The sequence below is a fragment of the Sciurus carolinensis genome, chromosome 10 (assembly GCF_902686445.1).
Source record: "Sciurus carolinensis chromosome 10, mSciCar1.2, whole genome shotgun sequence".
In the NCBI taxonomy this organism is placed as follows: Eukaryota; Metazoa; Chordata; class Mammalia; order Rodentia; family Sciuridae; genus Sciurus; species Sciurus carolinensis.
The window spans coordinates 70,549,226-70,566,967 of NC_062222.1; the positions used below are offsets into that span (position 1 = coordinate 70,549,226).

A 17,742-nucleotide genomic window follows, 5' to 3' on the forward strand; every position below is an offset into this window, starting at 1 on the left:
AAAACATGGCACAGTTGAAATACTGAAAGGCCAGTGTGGTTAGAACTCCAAGACCAAAAGAGAAGAATGAAATACATTGGGGGTGGTTTATATAAAAACCAATATTTTAAAAATAGACAGTAACTTGATCAAATTCGAGTATTAAAATGTCACTCTGTGTATAGGAACTTTCCGTTTGTTTTGAGCAACTTTTTTATAAAACTAAAACTGCTCTAAACAATAAACTCTGCTAATACCACTCTGGCTGTGGTGTACAGGATGGAGCAGAGTGGGAGGGAGCATACAGTTTGAAGACAAACTAGGAAAACATTGCAGTTCTCCAGGACACAGGGACAGACACTGAGCTCAAGGACCCTCCACTACAAAGAAGTTAGGGAGAAGAGACAAGAAATGGTGACTGAGAGACATGGACAGTGAAGGAGGCTAAACATCAGCAAAGTGTAGTGTCATCAGAGCCAAAGAAAAAATGTGTATCATAAAGAGACCAACTGTGTCAAATGACTTCAATAGGGCAATTATTATGAGTATTGAAATGTAAACACTGGATTCAGAAAAATTAGGTCTTATTTATGACACTAATAAGAAAAAGTCTTCTGAGGGGTAAAAAGAGATTGGGTGAAGACAGGAATCAGAAAGGGTGTAGAATAGAATCTAGAAGAATTTCTGAGTTGATGGGCAATGTGAAAAGTGTGGTAAAGAGATCATTTTATAAATCACAGGAATAATAACATGATTGGGTATTCTTTTTTAAATGGAGCATGCATAGGATTAATTTGCTTTTTTCAGTAAAAATGCCAGTTCCCAGGCTATACTTTGGAAACCTGTGGGAATAACACAACATGGAAGTGAAAGCTACATAACAAGAGGGAAATGGTATAGTCAGTAGATTGTGGTTCTGGAAAAGATGGAAGTGGATGGAGTTCAAAACCAGGCAAAGGACTGGGTTTTTGAAGGAAAGGGGCAGTTTCTCTGTTGTAATAGAGGAAAAGAGGACCTAATGGAAGATAAAACAAGTTCCATATATTTGATATCAGGAAATTGAAGAAATAGCCATAAAATTGAGTTGGCAGGGAGGTTATCTATGGGAGAGAGGGTGATCAAAAAATCAAAATCAAAATGAATCAACTATTTGAATGATAATCAATTTTCATCAGTTATGTCCACGTGAAATGAGTTATTTATCTTTCAATCAAAGAACCTATTATGAGAAATCATAGCCCATAGATTGGAGCCAAATAGCCCACAAACAGTTTTGTCATTATCTCCTCTGTGTTTCCTGTGAGCAAGTGACACATCAGGAATAATGAGTCATGAGAAAGGCAACGTGACTGGTGCTGAAGAGATGAACCCCACATCATGTCATGCCCTTGTGCTAATCGTTTTCCAGAAGCCTTAATTGCCTGTCTTGATACTACTTGCTCCTCAGTATCCTGAATGACAAGTTGGTAATTCACCACAGAAAGCTAGGGCCACTGGAAAAGATGTATCCAGAGCTCCCTTTGGCTTTCTGCCCCAGACTAGACACGGCACAGCAGTGTGTAATTCATTAGCATACCACTTTAACAAACAGTTTGTCAGAGCCAAATAAAGTTAGCCTTGATTTAAAAGAAAGAGTAAAAAGAAAGTAATACTAGGGCTAGATGTCTGGTCTATTTCCTTTAGGCAAAATGTTAACAGCAAAACAAAAACTTATGAATAAAATTAAATCCAAGGTCAGTTTTCAGGAGAAAGTAGCTAGATTTTTGGACAGCGCCCCTTTCTGTTTCACATCTTCTTAATGAATGCTTTGGTGGCTAAATCATTCAACCTCTTTGATCTTTAAGAAAGTTGGAAGTAGAATTCTGGATTGCAATGTGATACACATGTCCCAAGGTATAAATTTCTGCTTCTTCCTTTGAGGACTAGGATGAAACCCAAGCAGTCAGTGACAACCTGATGGGGAGTTTGCCCTAGAAACCTCTAGAAGAGCACGTAGGTCTCATTTCCTCTTTGAATTCAATTGTGAGCTGAGCTGTGTTTCTCCAGAAAATAGATTTTGAAGTTTTAACCCCCAGTACCTCAGAATTTAAGAATTCTAAATTCCTAAATGTGGAAATAGGCCCAAAGAGGTAAGTAAGCTGAAATGAAGTCACTAATTCAATATAATTATTGTCCTTCGAGGAAGAAGAAATTAGGACACAGCAGTGACCAAGGTAAGATCATGTGAAGGCACAAGGAAAAGGTGAGCATAGGAGCTAAGGAGGGGCCCTTCTGAAGAAACCCACTCTGACACCTTCATCTTGGACTTCTAGTAGATGAATTCTGAGAAAAAAATTGAAGCAACCCAGTTTTAGATACTTTATTATGGCAGTTTTAGAAAATTAATAGCCACTCCAAACACTCTCTGCCCATTCCCCTTCCTTGTCACAGGTCCTCTGACTGTTAGCACAGGACTCAGTGATATGCCAGCTTTAGGCTTTTTTCAGTGCTGGGTATGTAGCCCAGAGCCTCACACATGACAGGCAAGTCCTCTACTGCAGAACTACACTCCAGCACTGCTGCAAACTTTTTTCACCCTTACTTATCAGTAGTCATCTTACTGAACATCATTTTGTTTCTTCTGATATATGCCTTTTCTCATGGAATTTGATTTTCCCTTTTCAATCCCACATCATTTGTAACCTATTGGTTGTTCACTGGCCATCAGCTTGCTCACACACACTCTTTCTCTAGCTATGATAAGCTCAAAGACCCTCCATGGAAGAAGAACCACCTGGGGACTCACTCTCATAATAATAGCAGCTGACATTTGTTTAGGACTTTTCCATCTATTTTCTGGATTTGACTGCGAGGCCCTTTTCAATTATTGTATGAAAGAGGCAGGTAAACACAAACAGCTTGAGAATGCATAATTAAAACCATGCCACAAAGAATAAGAGGAAAAAACACATTTATTTTTCTGGCAAATAAGTTGTTAATATATAGCCTCTGTCAATGAAGTAATAAAAAATACTGTTTGTTTTAGTGTTAATGAAGGACTAAGGAATGAGGCAATGAACTCTTTTTGAAGAGTAAAGAGTGTGTGAAGTTAATGAACTTCTCTAGTCTCCAAGCTCCTAAGGCCCTGGGGAAAAAAGTTATGATTCTGATAAATAATTCAGAGTTGGAAGGTTCTTCTAAAATCCAATGCAATCATTCCATAGAAATAAAAAAGTGAGGTTCAGTTTATGTATTAATTCAATAAGCATGCTTTGGGCATGTACTATATGACTGCACTCCATGAGGCACTGGTAAAAAAGGTGTCATCTCTAGTCTTAAGAACTTTCAAGAAAGAGAAGAAAGAGAATACAAATAATACATGAAATGTTAGTACCAAGAGGAGAGGAAGGAAATGCAGAGGATACTGACTTTCAAACCCATAATCTTATTTCTTCTTGTCATCCTTATTTCTCTTAACTCTTGATTATTTGGCTTCTGTGGGATCAAGATAATAAACCGACTCATATTCTTTCTGGAATATGAAGGTTGTAGTGTGTGGTGGTTTTGTGGGCTCAGATGGATATGAGTCTAGTTACAGTATTTATTAGGATTGCAAATATAAATTTGTACCACTGGTTGACAGGAGGAAACATTCTATCTATCCATCACAAGACATATTAAACAAGCTGTTATATGTACAGCCTGGCACATATCAGTACAAGGCCTGATATATGTTTTAGTAAACATTAAATAAGAATATCATGGAAGTGTTTCTCATACTGAGGCTACAGAAAAGTGGGGCAGGGAGATATTTAGAATAAATGACTGGTAGGTGAAATAATCTATCCCTCTCTGAGTAAATGTTTGTTTGTTTCATTTTTTTTTCTGCCTGAAAACAAAGTATTTTCATTTTCTGTGAGATACTTAGCATTGTAAGATGCTAATGAATATTGTAAAAATAAGAGTTTGGAAGATGCTTGAAGGATATTTAAACTTTAAAGGGATGTTTTCATCTCAGAATACTTATAAATAGCTCCCTGAATTTGTGTGGACTGAACTAAGTATGGGAAATGGTTTTCATGCTGAGCACACCCAGGCTCCTATTAATGGTATTCATTATTTTAAAAACCACATAAGAGATTTCAGCTTTTGTCAGAATCTAGAGTCTAAATAAGCTAAGACAAGACTAAAGAGAGACTTTCAGTTTGGTCACTAACACTTTTTAGGTTTATGATGATTTTTTCCTCATAAAAATATTCAGAGATTTTTTTTCCAAATAAAAATGTTGGCACATAATTTCTGAATCATGATTTTGAGGCATTGGGTGATGCCATGGCCTGGAGAGACAGGCTGTCTCAGAGTTCTAATTCTGGCTCTGGTGGCACCAGTGGGGATTAGTGATTTATATTCATATCTTCAGTCCTCTTTTCATAGGTTTGCTTTTTTTAATCTAGCTATGGCCCATGGACCAAATCTGGTCCACTACCTCTAATTTACATTTTTAACTGGGAAAAAAATTGGAACAGGAATAATATTTCTTGATATTTGAAAATTATATGAGATTCACATTTTGGTGTCCATGAATAAAGTTTTATTGGAGCACAGCTACACACATTTGTTTAGTTTAACACAGCAGAGTTGAACAACTGTAAGAGACCTTATAACCTGAAGTCTAAAATATTTACTCTCTGGTCTTTTCTAGAAAATGTTCTGGTCCCTGATGTAGCACATAATAATGGTGCATGGATCAGCTTGTCTATAAGAATTCTCATAGGGCCACTTCTCATATGTGATCATATGATCACAACTTCAATTGCTTCATAAATGCCCTAAATGCCCATTGGTCAAAATGACATTAGCCAGAATTTCAAAGGATTAAAAACATTTAAAAAATGTTCATTGTATCATGTTAATAGCTTCTTTCAAATGTATGTTTAAAGGCATTTTTAAGTAGGAAGGGAATTTGGAAACAAAAATCCCTCAAACTTTTTTTCTTTTAAATAAAAGAATACATAGTAGCTAAAAACATACTGACTTTGGCCAATGCATTTATTTAATTCATGTTCAGGACCACTTGTGTATATAGAACTACATTTTCATACCATAAACAACTCCTACTCACATTCTCTAAATGATCTGCACACATTAAAACTGAGCAAAAACAAAACAAAAGTGAGCCAAAAAAGAAAGAAAAAGGCTGCCTACAGACTTAGGCAGACAAAAAAAGAGATTGTCACAGTTGCTTCTGGATAACAAATATAATTGCATGGATTTTAGCTTAAAGTACTAGCACAAAAGAGAAAAAAAGTTAAGATAAAGGGACTGTTGTAAAATTAAAATGCCTTAACAGCATATTTAAATAGTGATTAAGAAAATTACCAACTTTTATGCTAAAACACAATTGAAATATCCCTACATTTTCATATAAATAGAAGCCAAATACTGACTGACATTTTTAAATGACACAAGTTAATGTATCCAGTGACTTTATTTGTTAAACCCAGAAGAAGTTGCAAATACTGAGATGGATGGTAAACTTCCATTGCTGATGTTACGTAATTATTTCAAAAACTCAAAAATTGGCCAAGCATTTTTCTTTCCCAGAGACATCCATGAATATCTGTCAGAACTATTTATTTCTCAGTTGGCTTATTGCATAACACAGCTGCACTGACCATCAAAGTGGGTTCAAGTTTTGGTAAATTAAAAATTTTATAGCCTCCAGTCAAATTAAATGCTCTATCCAGGAAACATTATGTTATAAATGCATGAAATAGGTTTGTGGGCTTACGTACTTATAAGGACCAGGAAAAGAACAATTGAATCAGAGATAAAAATTTAACTCTGAATAGTATATAAGGCAATTAAAAATAATTGTGAAAAATGTGTCATGTTTATGTATGCATATACATAAATCCAATGCATATATAGGAAATAAAGAGTGAAATACAGAAATAGAAATTATGATCACAAGACAGAGATTAATATAGTCTCTGGTCCCAGATATATATTATTACTCTTATTATTATTGAATTTGGGAAGATGTCCAAGCACTCATAAATGTGTACATTTTGCTAGGTATATGGATATTTCTGGAAAAAAGGATCTATAGTGCATTTATTAGATTCTCTAGACACCCATGTCATTAGTCCTTATGAAATCCTTTGGAAAATAATTAGAATAAAAATATTTTTATTGAAATTTATAGAAGTAATATGTAATTGTCTGAGGTTAATGGAAATAATTACCACAGTCATGGCAAAAGTAGGATGAATAACACCTTGTCCTTTTTTGAAAGGTTTAAATTTGTTCTCAGGCAGATAAAAAATTACATGATTATCCTTCAAAAATCTCTTTTCTTTCTGTTTCCATAGCTACTTCTACAATTCTTGTTCCCTTTTCTTCTACATTCACCTCTTCTCTTCTTTCCCTGGGAGAAGGAAAAGGATAAGAAAACTTACCAAATCTAATTATTACTGATTTGGGGCACTGGGTTGAGATGGGCTTTGAGGGTTATACTGGCAATTTCCCTTGCAATTGGATCTTGGCTTGTTTGGTAGACTGGTTTCTAACACATGATTAGTATCAGGTGTGTTCATTGGTGACTAGACACTGAGTGGCCAGCATGTGGAAGGAGCTTGTGAAGAATCTGAGAACAATTTCAGCAATATTTACTCCGTAATGAGAACTGGACCCCAGAGTGTAATTGTTTTCAGTGGGAAAAACATTCCACATGGCATCTTCTTTTGCTATAGTTATTAACATGTAATTAAGGCCACCATCGGCAAGTTGTTTTTCCCCAACTTTTCATCATTACATAGTTGTGACCTTAGAAAAGGCCTTTCAAAAGAACTATAGGTGTGCATCTTTATCCAGTGTCTGTTTTTATGATGAGCTTAAGCAAAATATTTGCAAATAAGGAAAATGACTATGGTCACCTCAAGTACCAAAATTCTCATCCTTAATGGATGAGCTAAGATTCCAGTGTATTTATTTCAGTTCAAAAAAATAATTTCACACAACCATATTTCAGAAAATATGCTTCAGGTTATAATGTACTAATGCCTCATTTAACTCATTTAAACCCTCCAAATGATATGTGTTATATATATAATTTTATTCTGATCTCCTAAAATGTTATCTGTAAATCAGTGATATAGAATTATACATACTCCTTTTTCCAGCCTTGACCTCAGACCCTAAAGCCTCCGTGATGTTGATGCCCAAGAAGAATTGGGTTGCCATTTATGAACTCCTTTTTAAGGAGGGAGTAATGGTAGCCAAGAAGGATGTCCACATGCCCAAGCACCCAGAGCTGGCAGATAAGAATGTACCCAACCTTCACGTCATGAAGGCCATGCAGTCTCTCAAGTCTCGAGGCTATGTGAAGGAACAGTTTGCATGGAGACATTTCTACTGGTACCTGACCAATGAGGGCATCCAGTATCTCCGAGATTACCTCCACCTGCCACCTGAGATTGTGCCTGCCACTCTACGCCGTAGCCGACCAGAAACTGGCAGGCCTCGGCCCAAAGGTCTGGAGGGCAAGTGACCTGCAAGGCTCACAAGAGGGGAAGCTGACAGAGACACCTACAGATGAAGTGCTGTGTCCCCTGGTGCTGACAAGAAAGCCGAGGTTGGGTCAGCAACCGAATTCCAGTTTAGAGGAGGATTTGGTCATGGACGTGGTCAGCCATCTAAGTGAAGTTGGACAGGATTATTTTGTTTTGAATAAACTTGTAGCCAGAAAAAAAAAAAAAAAGAATTATACATACTCACACAAATCATCCCCAGAATACATACCTACATATAGGTGCACTAATTCTTGTTAGCTTTTTGACTTTAATCAAACTACTTCTCTGTGTACTAATTTCTTCTTCTGTAGAATGGAGATAATAATATTGATTGCCTCATGGAGTTGAAGACAGGATTAAATAAAACTGTACTTCTAAGAAACCTGGAATGTTGTCTGGGATACAAAAAATCTAGGTACAGATGCAGTTATAGATACCATAATGCCCACTGTGTGTCTTTATCTAGATCCCCAGACTGATATGTTAGCTGCTGAAGGCTCACAGAGTCCTCATGGGAATTGTTTTCCAGTGAAGAAGAGAATTGCTTTACCTGAATTTATCTGTCACCTTTCGTCCCAACCAAGAACTGACTGACATCAGGAAACAAAGGCCCAACCTTGCAGTTTGGAGTAGCCCTAAAGGGCATTCAAGTCTCAGAGCTCCTAATAGGATCAGATATGACTTCAGGTAGATGTCGTCATGAGCTAGCTTCTCCTGCTCCATCCTGTCTTCCTCACTCTCTCACACATGAACTATCTCCAGATAACATGCCCCACTAATTATTCCAGCATAATCTTCACCAGAATGTGCTTCCTGGGAACTCAGTTAAAAATTATAGATAGATATAAATAGAAAGTTTCCTCTGCATTTTCCTGCAATTGCTGCCAAGACACAATCCTGAAGAAAAAAGTGCTCCCGACATGCTAAGTTGAAAACACCAGTGGTGGTGTGCTTAGCCACTTCCCTACAGAGTATACAGAGAAGGAACCCCACCCCTGACTATTATAAAGTGAGATCTAGAAAACAGGAACTGCTACTTGGAGAAATCAGTTTTCAAGATAAAGATTTTTTGAGGGAGAGGGCAGGGATTTCTCCCATCTACTAGAAAAAGTCAGGAAAGCACAAGAGCATTGCTTGTAAATTTTGAACTGTGTCAGAAGAGTCACCCACTCCTTCGCTAAGTTGAGGAATCCTATGTTCTCTGAAATTTGGCAGGCCATTGACCTTGCTGGATGCTGTAGCTGATCACCCATGAACAGAAGGACAAGTTGAGGGAAGCAGCAATAGGGAAACAGGCTGCTTTTTCATTACTTGGCAGGCCAGGGAGCATGAGTGTCCTGGTAAATAAATAAGCACAACAAAGCAGCTGGTCTTGAAGGTCTCATATTGCATTCCACTCAAGGACCATCTCCCATGTGGGAGTAACTTACTATGTGAAGTAGATTACCAATTGCAAGGTCACGGTAAAAGCCACAAATAAACCCCATGGAAGTGTTAACATTTGGAAAGGAATGTGATGAGCAGTCAGTGTGAAGGGGCTGCACCCAACAATAGCATCTGTGTAGGAAGAGTTCTGTCTTCTTCCATCCTTCTCTCAGTCTCATCATCACAGAGGAAAGCAGAGAAGTAGGAAAGGGAAGTGTGTGAGGAATCTCTTACCACTTTAGCCACCAGAGCCACAAAGAGGTCTTTACTGCACCAGGGAAAGAAATGATCCTACACAGCAGGAAACACAAGTTCAACATAGCAAAGTGGATGTCATATGACTGAGATTCCTCCGTAAACATGATAAATACACTTCAATAAATATCTGTTCATCATCTTGCATTACATTGTCCTAGTTGCTAGGGATACAGTAACAAGCAAGAAAGATACATCCTACCTAGATGGAGTCAGGTATAGTCCTTTTTCTCTTTTTGCCTTTTTCAGTCTGAATCATTTATTTTCTTTTTTTCCTTTCTGACAAAGTTAAGGCATCATTACTTCATTATTTTTTATTATTTTTTTAGATCACCAGAAGAAAATCTCTACCGGAACACATTTTAAGAAGCAAAAGAGACTGCATTTTCTTTCTTCAAGGACTATACATTAAAGATCTGCCAACATTTCTTTCTCAACCACATTTCCCAAAAGCTTAGTACTTGGCTGTAAAAGTTCCCTCCATTCTAAAATTTGGATGTCTGACAGTAAAGTCTTCAAAATTGCCAATTTGGCTGACATCTTTTTGAATAAAAAATAGGGAAATTGGAAAAAATTGGAGTGAAATGCTATAAATCATGGCAATATTCAGAGAGAAAATTCTTTTTAGGGGATAATGAACCTATACAAATTAACCCTAAATTATGGTAGATTGTTTTTGCTGATAGATTTTTACAAAAGTCTAAAAGCTGAATAGAAATATAATATATGAACAAATATAAACAAGTGGTACACAAAAAGCTGAGATATTCAATTCTGTTGAAAATTCTTCATTTGTATTATTTGCACATGGTTATCCTTTAGTTTCATAGTACATTTCAGAATAAAACAAAATCAAAAACAAAGAATTCCTACTATAGATGAATAATTATAAAGCAATACAGTGCACATGTTGATAAGTTATATGCTTACATAAATGGTCTGCAAGCATATAATGCTAGGTTGTATAGAAAAAACTTGCTGTTGGTTTTTGTCACTTTGGTAGGAAATCATTATGGACTGATGAGATTAAAGAATTTAATATCCTTCTATTCATTCATGTATATTGGGAATTAGACTTAAGGTGTTTGTCCATAAAAACAGAGATGTATTATGTCTGTAAGTATGATTTTGAGGACAGGTTTTCAGAAGTGGCATTTGAGAGAATTTTACCGAGAAAGTCAAGGTAGGATAAGTATGTATTATGTAGGTAGGAATACAGAGGGGTCTGTGCAAAGTACCAAACCACATTTCTGTAACTTCCTACCTTATATAAGTTCTGACATATGAAAACACTCTGTTGTCACTGCCCCAGTTTCCATGTTAGACTTCCACATGATTGGAAATATTGTCTAATCATTCCTTTTTGAAAAGATAAACCAAGTGTCTTGCTATCCCTAGATAATTCTGTGTTTGCAAAATCTGATGAAAACTGAAACAGATCCCTACATTCATATACAAGTACACAAGTATTTGCTGGATATGCCTTCCTGATTCAGAGTTATATCAGTAAAGCCCCGGTGACCAAGATTAATAACACACACTATGTTCTCAGTATGGCAGTGCATGTTTTCAGCTCTTCTTCAACGACTTATTTGGCACAGTTCTTTTCACAGTTAATAAAATGTTTCAAAATTATAAAACCTAACTTAGAAGCTACTACTCTACACATTGCATTAATAATTCAGAAAACATCCTTTCAATGAACTATAGCCATACAATATTTACCTCCAGAATCACAGCAAATTTGAATTTTCTCCTGAAATGTTTTTGAAACCATAACCTTCATATTTTATATTACACAGTCTAAATTTTGCCTATCAAAAGCCATCATATATTTGCATTGCCTGTGAAACATATGCCCTGGAATAGCAGTATTGGAGAAGTTCTATCCTTAATTTCCTGGGCTTGCAGACATAGCTCTCTTTGAAACTCTGTTGAGAATATTCATCTATGTTACATTAGAACTTCTTCACCAAAAGTTGAAATCTCTATGCAGCTAGCAGATCAAATGGGAAAGCAGACTTCTAGTATTATAGGAGATGAAAAGTCAAAGCCATCAGTTTAATACCACGATGGTTTAAAAGCTGACAGGCACTGATGTTTGAGAATAAGTAGGGAAAGAAATTTCCTCTACTGATACTTCAAAGACTTAGCAACATCTGGAATCTGGTTCCATACGGATATTCCACAAAGAAGTCAGGATAAAAGGATTTTAATAGGGCAAACAAGATTCAGGTTTCCTACAATATGTTCTCCCTGGGGTGAAACAAATAACACGATGCATCTGACTAACCTTTCTGCACTTCAGCTGCATTAATTAACATTTAGTCATGGATTCCATTGTGAGCCAGATGAACTCAATGTTACAGCTGTTTTCATTGAAGGGAAAAATATGCCTTCACATTTTAGATTCCCAGCACTTCAAAATCTGGAAAAATATGTTTTATTGACTGCCTTTGTCCCAGCATTATGGATATGAATTACACATTATCCAAGTAAATTCATACCCATCCTAGGCTGTGATTCTGTTGATATCAATATCATGTAAACTGGATCAGCCAGAGCCAACACTATAAAAATCACATTTTTAACTCGTTTCTTCTTATGTTAAGGGATAAGGAAAGAGTGAAGAACTGATCAAAGAAGGAGATCATGGCCTTCGAGAAATTGTTACTGGGTTATTCAACAATTTAAGTGGGGGTCCAGTACACTAAGAGGGACTGCTGCAGATAGCTAGAGAAAATGAACAGATGTTGCAGAAATTTAACTGCAGAATCTGATGAATTGTCAAAGACCTCCCCAACTCTACCAGCAAGCCAAACATGTGGAAATGGTTGGTTTGGAGCAAAGTTGAGGTACAGAACTCTAATACTTGGTCAGTCATTGAAAAAGGGTTTTTTGGTTGGTTGTTTTGTTTTTTAGCAAAAGCTCATTTAAATAAGATGCAGTTTTGTGTAAGGAAATAGGTCAGTGAATAAGCTAGGCAAAGTATTCTACCTATAACATCCTATCCTGAGATCACTGTAAAATCAAACTTAGATCCAACAGTCCCTTACAAGCACTGGGTCATGACTTCTGGTCTACTGTGGAGTCTTGTGGATGAATGGAAATTCATTTGTCACATGGCCATGAGTATGTGCATCGTGCACATATACGTGTATCAATGTACAGACCAGAAGTCATTATCTCTAAATACTAACCAGATTTGATACTCACCTTAATGTTCTCACTGGTAACTCAAGAAGACTAAAACCTGTCTGATGTATCTTTATCTTTACCAACATGGAATGGCAAAGATTTAATCAAACCAGAAAAAATACCTTACCTGGAACTACTTCAAAAAGGAATTTTCCTGGATTTTCCTCATTGCAGGGATGTTCAAGGACTTTATTTCCAGGCAGAAAAATAGTACCCTGTGAACACAAATTGCCCACACATCAACACAATTGCAAGCACCGCCTGTCATCTCATTCTCATCATCGTTGTCAATGAACAGCTAAGATGCCTTGATAAACCAGTACACAATAACATGCATAGACTGTTTATGTTCCTGGTAATCAAATGTCATGTGTGAGAATAATATGCATTCAACATTTAACAAGTATTTGTCCAGCATCTAATGTGTATAAGACACTGTGTTGAATTCATTTAATTCATTAAAGTATTAAATGAATCCTGTGTGCCAGAAATTTTACTGAGCGTTCTACCAACATCACATTATTTAATTGAATAATAATCTTATGAACTAGGTATTGTTTTTCTCATTTTACAGTTGTGAAAAACAAGATGGGGACATTAGATAACTTAGGCAAAGTTACAATTAGTATTCTGTTGTGCTGTAGTTAGTTAGCATCTCCCTAAAATTGGAAATTTAATCCCAATGCAATAATGTTAGGATGTGGGAGCTAATGGAAGGGAGGTATTTGGGTTACGAGGACTCCACCCTCATGAATACATTAATGTTCATTATAAAAGGAATTGAAGCTGCAAGTTTGACGTCCTGCTTTCTCTAACCTCTTCTTTGCCCTTCTGCTAGGGGACGACATAGCAAATGGGTCCTGATCCCTTGATTTTGAATTTCTCTGCCTTGAGAACTGTGAGCAAATATATTTCTGTTGATTATAAATTACCCAGTCTCAGGTATTCTGTTACAGAATGGAGTAATACATTTTGAACACCCTTTATCTTTTCTGTTAGATTTATTTAGTGTATCATTCCCATCAATACCAAGACATATATAAAAGTCTCTCCTATTAAAAATAAATACTGACTCCACTTGCTCCTTCAGGCATCATCCTATTTCTTTCACTGTCTACCAAAGACTTGTCTATACAGAATCTATTTCCTCATATGTATTCACTGAAACCTAATCTGTACACCCATAAATTCCATTTACAGGACTCTCACATGCTGTATGCTTGACAATGTTCAATCCTCCATGAACCTGATGTCCTAGGAGCATTCAGCTACTGACCACCTTCTGCTCTTGGTTCTTTGGTTTTTCCCCAGGTTTTTCCATTACTTTTGTGTTGGCAGATCTCTTCTGATGACTTTAATTCACCTTATATTAGAGTTATTCAAAGATTTATTCCAATAATTCCTTCTCTTCTGTTTTTTCTCTCTCCAATCTATCATCACAACCATGCCTATGACTTCAAGAGACAAGTACTATTCAACAAATATCAGATTAATGTTTCCCACCCAGGACTTGCTAAGCTTCAGAACTTCATATCCAAGAGCTTATTTGACATTTATATCAAAGGTATTTTAAGCTCAACTTACTCAAATTAAAATGCAACTAAGTTTAGTTTTCCTTATGTATTCCCTAGCCCAGTGACAAACCATCTTTCATTCAGTTGCAAAATCTGGAAATGTAGAACTCATCTCTCTTCTACTGTAGCTTTACTACCACCACTCCTTTGTGACAATCATCCCTTACGAAACATGTTTCAAACACCCCTTCACTGGATTCTACACAATACTCTTAGCATCTTTCAACCCCCCTTTTTTTTAATGCAGTCAAAGTAACCTTTACTAACAAATTTGTTATATAGCAACTTTCCCACTAAAAAAAAATTTAGTGGCTTTAATTTGTTCTAGAACAAAGGGCTGAATGGTCTGACTCCATTCACATTTTTGAGATAATTTTTTTTTACTCTTAAACTTTTGTTGCTTTCTCTGGTTTTTCCATGATCCAGCTAACTGATTTTATATGAATGATATCATGCTCACATTTATATTAGGACAACATTCTTTCTCTGGTTATGTGATACTCACTTTTCAAATTAACTAAATCTAAAATACACTTGCATTGATTCCTAATTTATCCTCAATGGCTAACATTTTACCTGGCATGTAGTTTGTTGACACTAAAGAAGTGTATGGTTGAGAGAATGATACTTTCAGTTAAAGAAAGCCAGTATCCAAAACCACACATGCTGGACTCAAGACATCCATGCTCTAGTTCACTATGTTATATTGTCAGTTTTTCCCAGTTTGATAGCTCAACTAGTATTTTACTCAACTCTCATCATACACGGTTTGACACAGAAAATTATAGTCATCAACTATTTCCCTATTTCTGGGCTTTGAGTGATAAAGCATAGCATTAACTAAAATCAAAATCAAAGTAAGTGTAGGTTACCAGCAGACCTTTTCCTTTGTTTTTTTATTTAGTTTCCTTTGGCGCTCTCTCTCTCTCTCTCTCTCTCTCTCTCTCTCTCTCTCTCTCTCTCTCTCATTGGTATCTTATTAGTAACCTTTATAAACTATTAAATAATTTGAAGATAGTCATCATGATTAAGAATGAACTTTCTCAAGCTAAGTGAGATAAGCCAATCTCAAAAAACCAAAGGAAGAATGATCTCGCTGGTAAGTGGATGATGATACATAATGGGGCGTGGGAGGGGTTAGTTTTAGGGTTAGAGTGAGGGTTAGGGAGGGGGGCAAGAATGGGGGAAGGAAGGACTGTATAGAGGAAAAGAGGGATGGGAGGGGTGGGAGAAGGGGAAAAAAATAACAGAATGAATCAACCAACATCACCCTATGTAAATTTATGATTACACAAATGGTATGCCTTTACTCTATGTACAAACAGAGAAACAACATGTATCCCATTTGTTTACAATAAAAATAAATAAATAAATAAAAAAGAATGAACTTTCATTATGTAGGTTTAATCTATATGGTTTCTAAATAAGGTGGTAATATCGATGAGTTTATTCTACTTACTGAAATGATTTTGGGAAGTAATTCAATCTGCAACTTGTGCTAGTTTTAGAACACAGCATCGGACCTTCCAGACAGATAGAGCATTCATTTTATGCATACCTGTGTGTATGTGTATCCCTGCTATTAATTCTATGCCTTCAGGCTCTTCTTAGGATATTACAATGTACACATGCCACAGAAGTCACATGTAAACTACTCTCCTGCATACACGACAACTCCACAAAATCCCCAACCTCACTTGGCAATTAGAAGATTCCAAGTAATGCTATCCTTTTTATATATTGCAAGTAGTCACTTCTGAATGAAATTTTAATTTTTGAATTTAAATTTGACATCATTTAAGTTTTATATTTTGAAATTTCTCCAGAAAATTTGTGATATAAAAATAATAGTTGAAATATTGATTATATGTATTTAAAGCAGAACACTCTGTAATTTACAAATATTTACTATCGTTAATTCCTTATGTCATTCAATAAGTAAAATAATTTGGTTAAAACAGCTAACTTGATCAACTTGTTTAGAAACCATGTGATTAAAATCCATCTCTAAAAGAAGTGTCTTACTTATTACAGTTATTTTCAAAGCATTTAACCATGTCAGAAAATGCACATAAAAAAACAAGAATCTCTAATTTAACTACCATACATAACTAATATTAACACCAAATACATTTTCCTATATTTTATTTGTGCATATACATATATATATGCATAAAACAGTTTTGCAAAAAACATAAAATTTTATTGAAAATGATTTATTGATTATCTGCTTCAAAATTAAAAGTCATACATTTTTATATCAATGTAACAACTGGTATCATTTTTAATAAGGTGAATTGGAGAGATGTTGCTTGAATTCTCCATTACTATAAAGTGTTCATGGTGTTTTTGTGTTATTATAAAAGAAAAACTAATGAACATCTATGAAGTTAAATATCTGAGTTCCTTCCTAACTTATTTCCTTAACGCAAATACCTAAAAGAGGAATTAGTAAAACTGCATACACTGTTTGTTTGCATGGCCTTGGATAATTCTAGAGTTGCTCTTAATTCACCAACTAAACAAGCAACCAACTAACAAGCAAAAATTATGCCAGTGCCTGAACCACTCAAAAGTAATTTATTTATTGAGAGACTACCATATGTTAGATATTACTCCTATAATTATCTAAGGCAATGCGAGGTTGTAAAAGAAGCAAATAATAAAATCTATTCTCAATACAAGAATAACAGTACATAACTGTAGAATCAGTGCATGATAAAGAAGGCAGAAAAACAAGCAAATATAAGAAAAGTTTAAAAAGAGAGTACCAGAAAACTGATTAGTTAGGAAAGATAATATGAAAAAAACAGTTTTCAAAGAACTATGGAGTTTTAAGATTTAGTGAGCTAAGGATAAACTTCCAAAGTGGAGGAACTAACATCAACAAAAGCAGGGATTAGAGACATAGCGCAGAGCACATTTGAATAGGCAAAATATCCATGTGGAAAAGTAATTAGGAAGAAAGAGGGTTGGTTGTGTATGCTGAAGATGTCCTGTAGAAAGTCTAACCTAGCTGAGGATGTTGCACTTGATATCCATGGCAACGGAGAACCCGTGCAAGTTCTTAAGCAGGAGACTTAAGAACACTGGGTTCTTAAGAGTTTGTAATCACAAAGCAATTAATTTGATATAAGATGGCAAAGTCCAGACCTTCACAAATGAGTCTGTAATAGGAATAGCATACATTTATGTTAAAGATGTATTATGAGAGATATATTTTCAAGATATGTTAAAAAAACTGACCATAGCTTAACAGGGAACAAAAAAGAAAGAGGATTCAGAGATGACTTCAATTTTTCTCTTCTGTGTCTTTAGAAGAAAGGTGATACATTATTGTTCGAAGTCAGGAGTTAGGAAGATTCAAACTTTAAAAGGCTCCTCTGGAAACTTGTACCAAAATGATGTGATATTTTTAATTTTCAGTCAGGTGCTACACTGGACATTATTTGTTATCATAGATCTCTCAATATTTTACCCCATGCTGTAGTCTGGATCTGGGATATCCCTCAGATGTTCATATGTGGAAGGCTTAGTCCTCAGAGCAGTAGTGTTCAGAGGGGAGGTTTTTGGGCAGGGGATGGATCACTGGGGCTCATTGCATTAATGAATTAATTCTTTGATGGCATTCTTGGAAGGTGGTAGAAACTGAAGGGGATAGGTCCTAGGTGGACAAAGTAGGTCATTAGGGGTGTTCCCTTCTAGAGTAGATCTTGGTTTAGGCTCCTTCTCCTCACTCTGCCTTCTTCTGGTCACCA

The 17,742-nt window shown here is 35.8% G+C and overlaps 1 protein-coding gene and 1 pseudogene across 2 annotated transcripts in view; one reads left to right on the forward strand and one right to left on the reverse strand.

Annotated features, from left to right (window-relative positions):
* Positions 1–17,742, reverse strand: part of Arhgap24 (Rho GTPase activating protein 24) — an 807,091-nt gene that overhangs the window by 236,635 nt on the left and 552,714 nt on the right. For both annotated transcript variants that reach the window (XM_047566946.1, XM_047566945.1), the window contains exon 3: positions 12,538–12,625. In XM_047566946.1, the coding sequence (XP_047422902.1) occupies positions 12,538–12,625 (88 nt within the window). The remainder of the gene's footprint in view (positions 1–12,537; positions 12,626–17,742) is intronic.
* On the forward strand, positions 7,155–7,663 carry LOC124994716 (40S ribosomal protein S10-like; annotated as a pseudogene).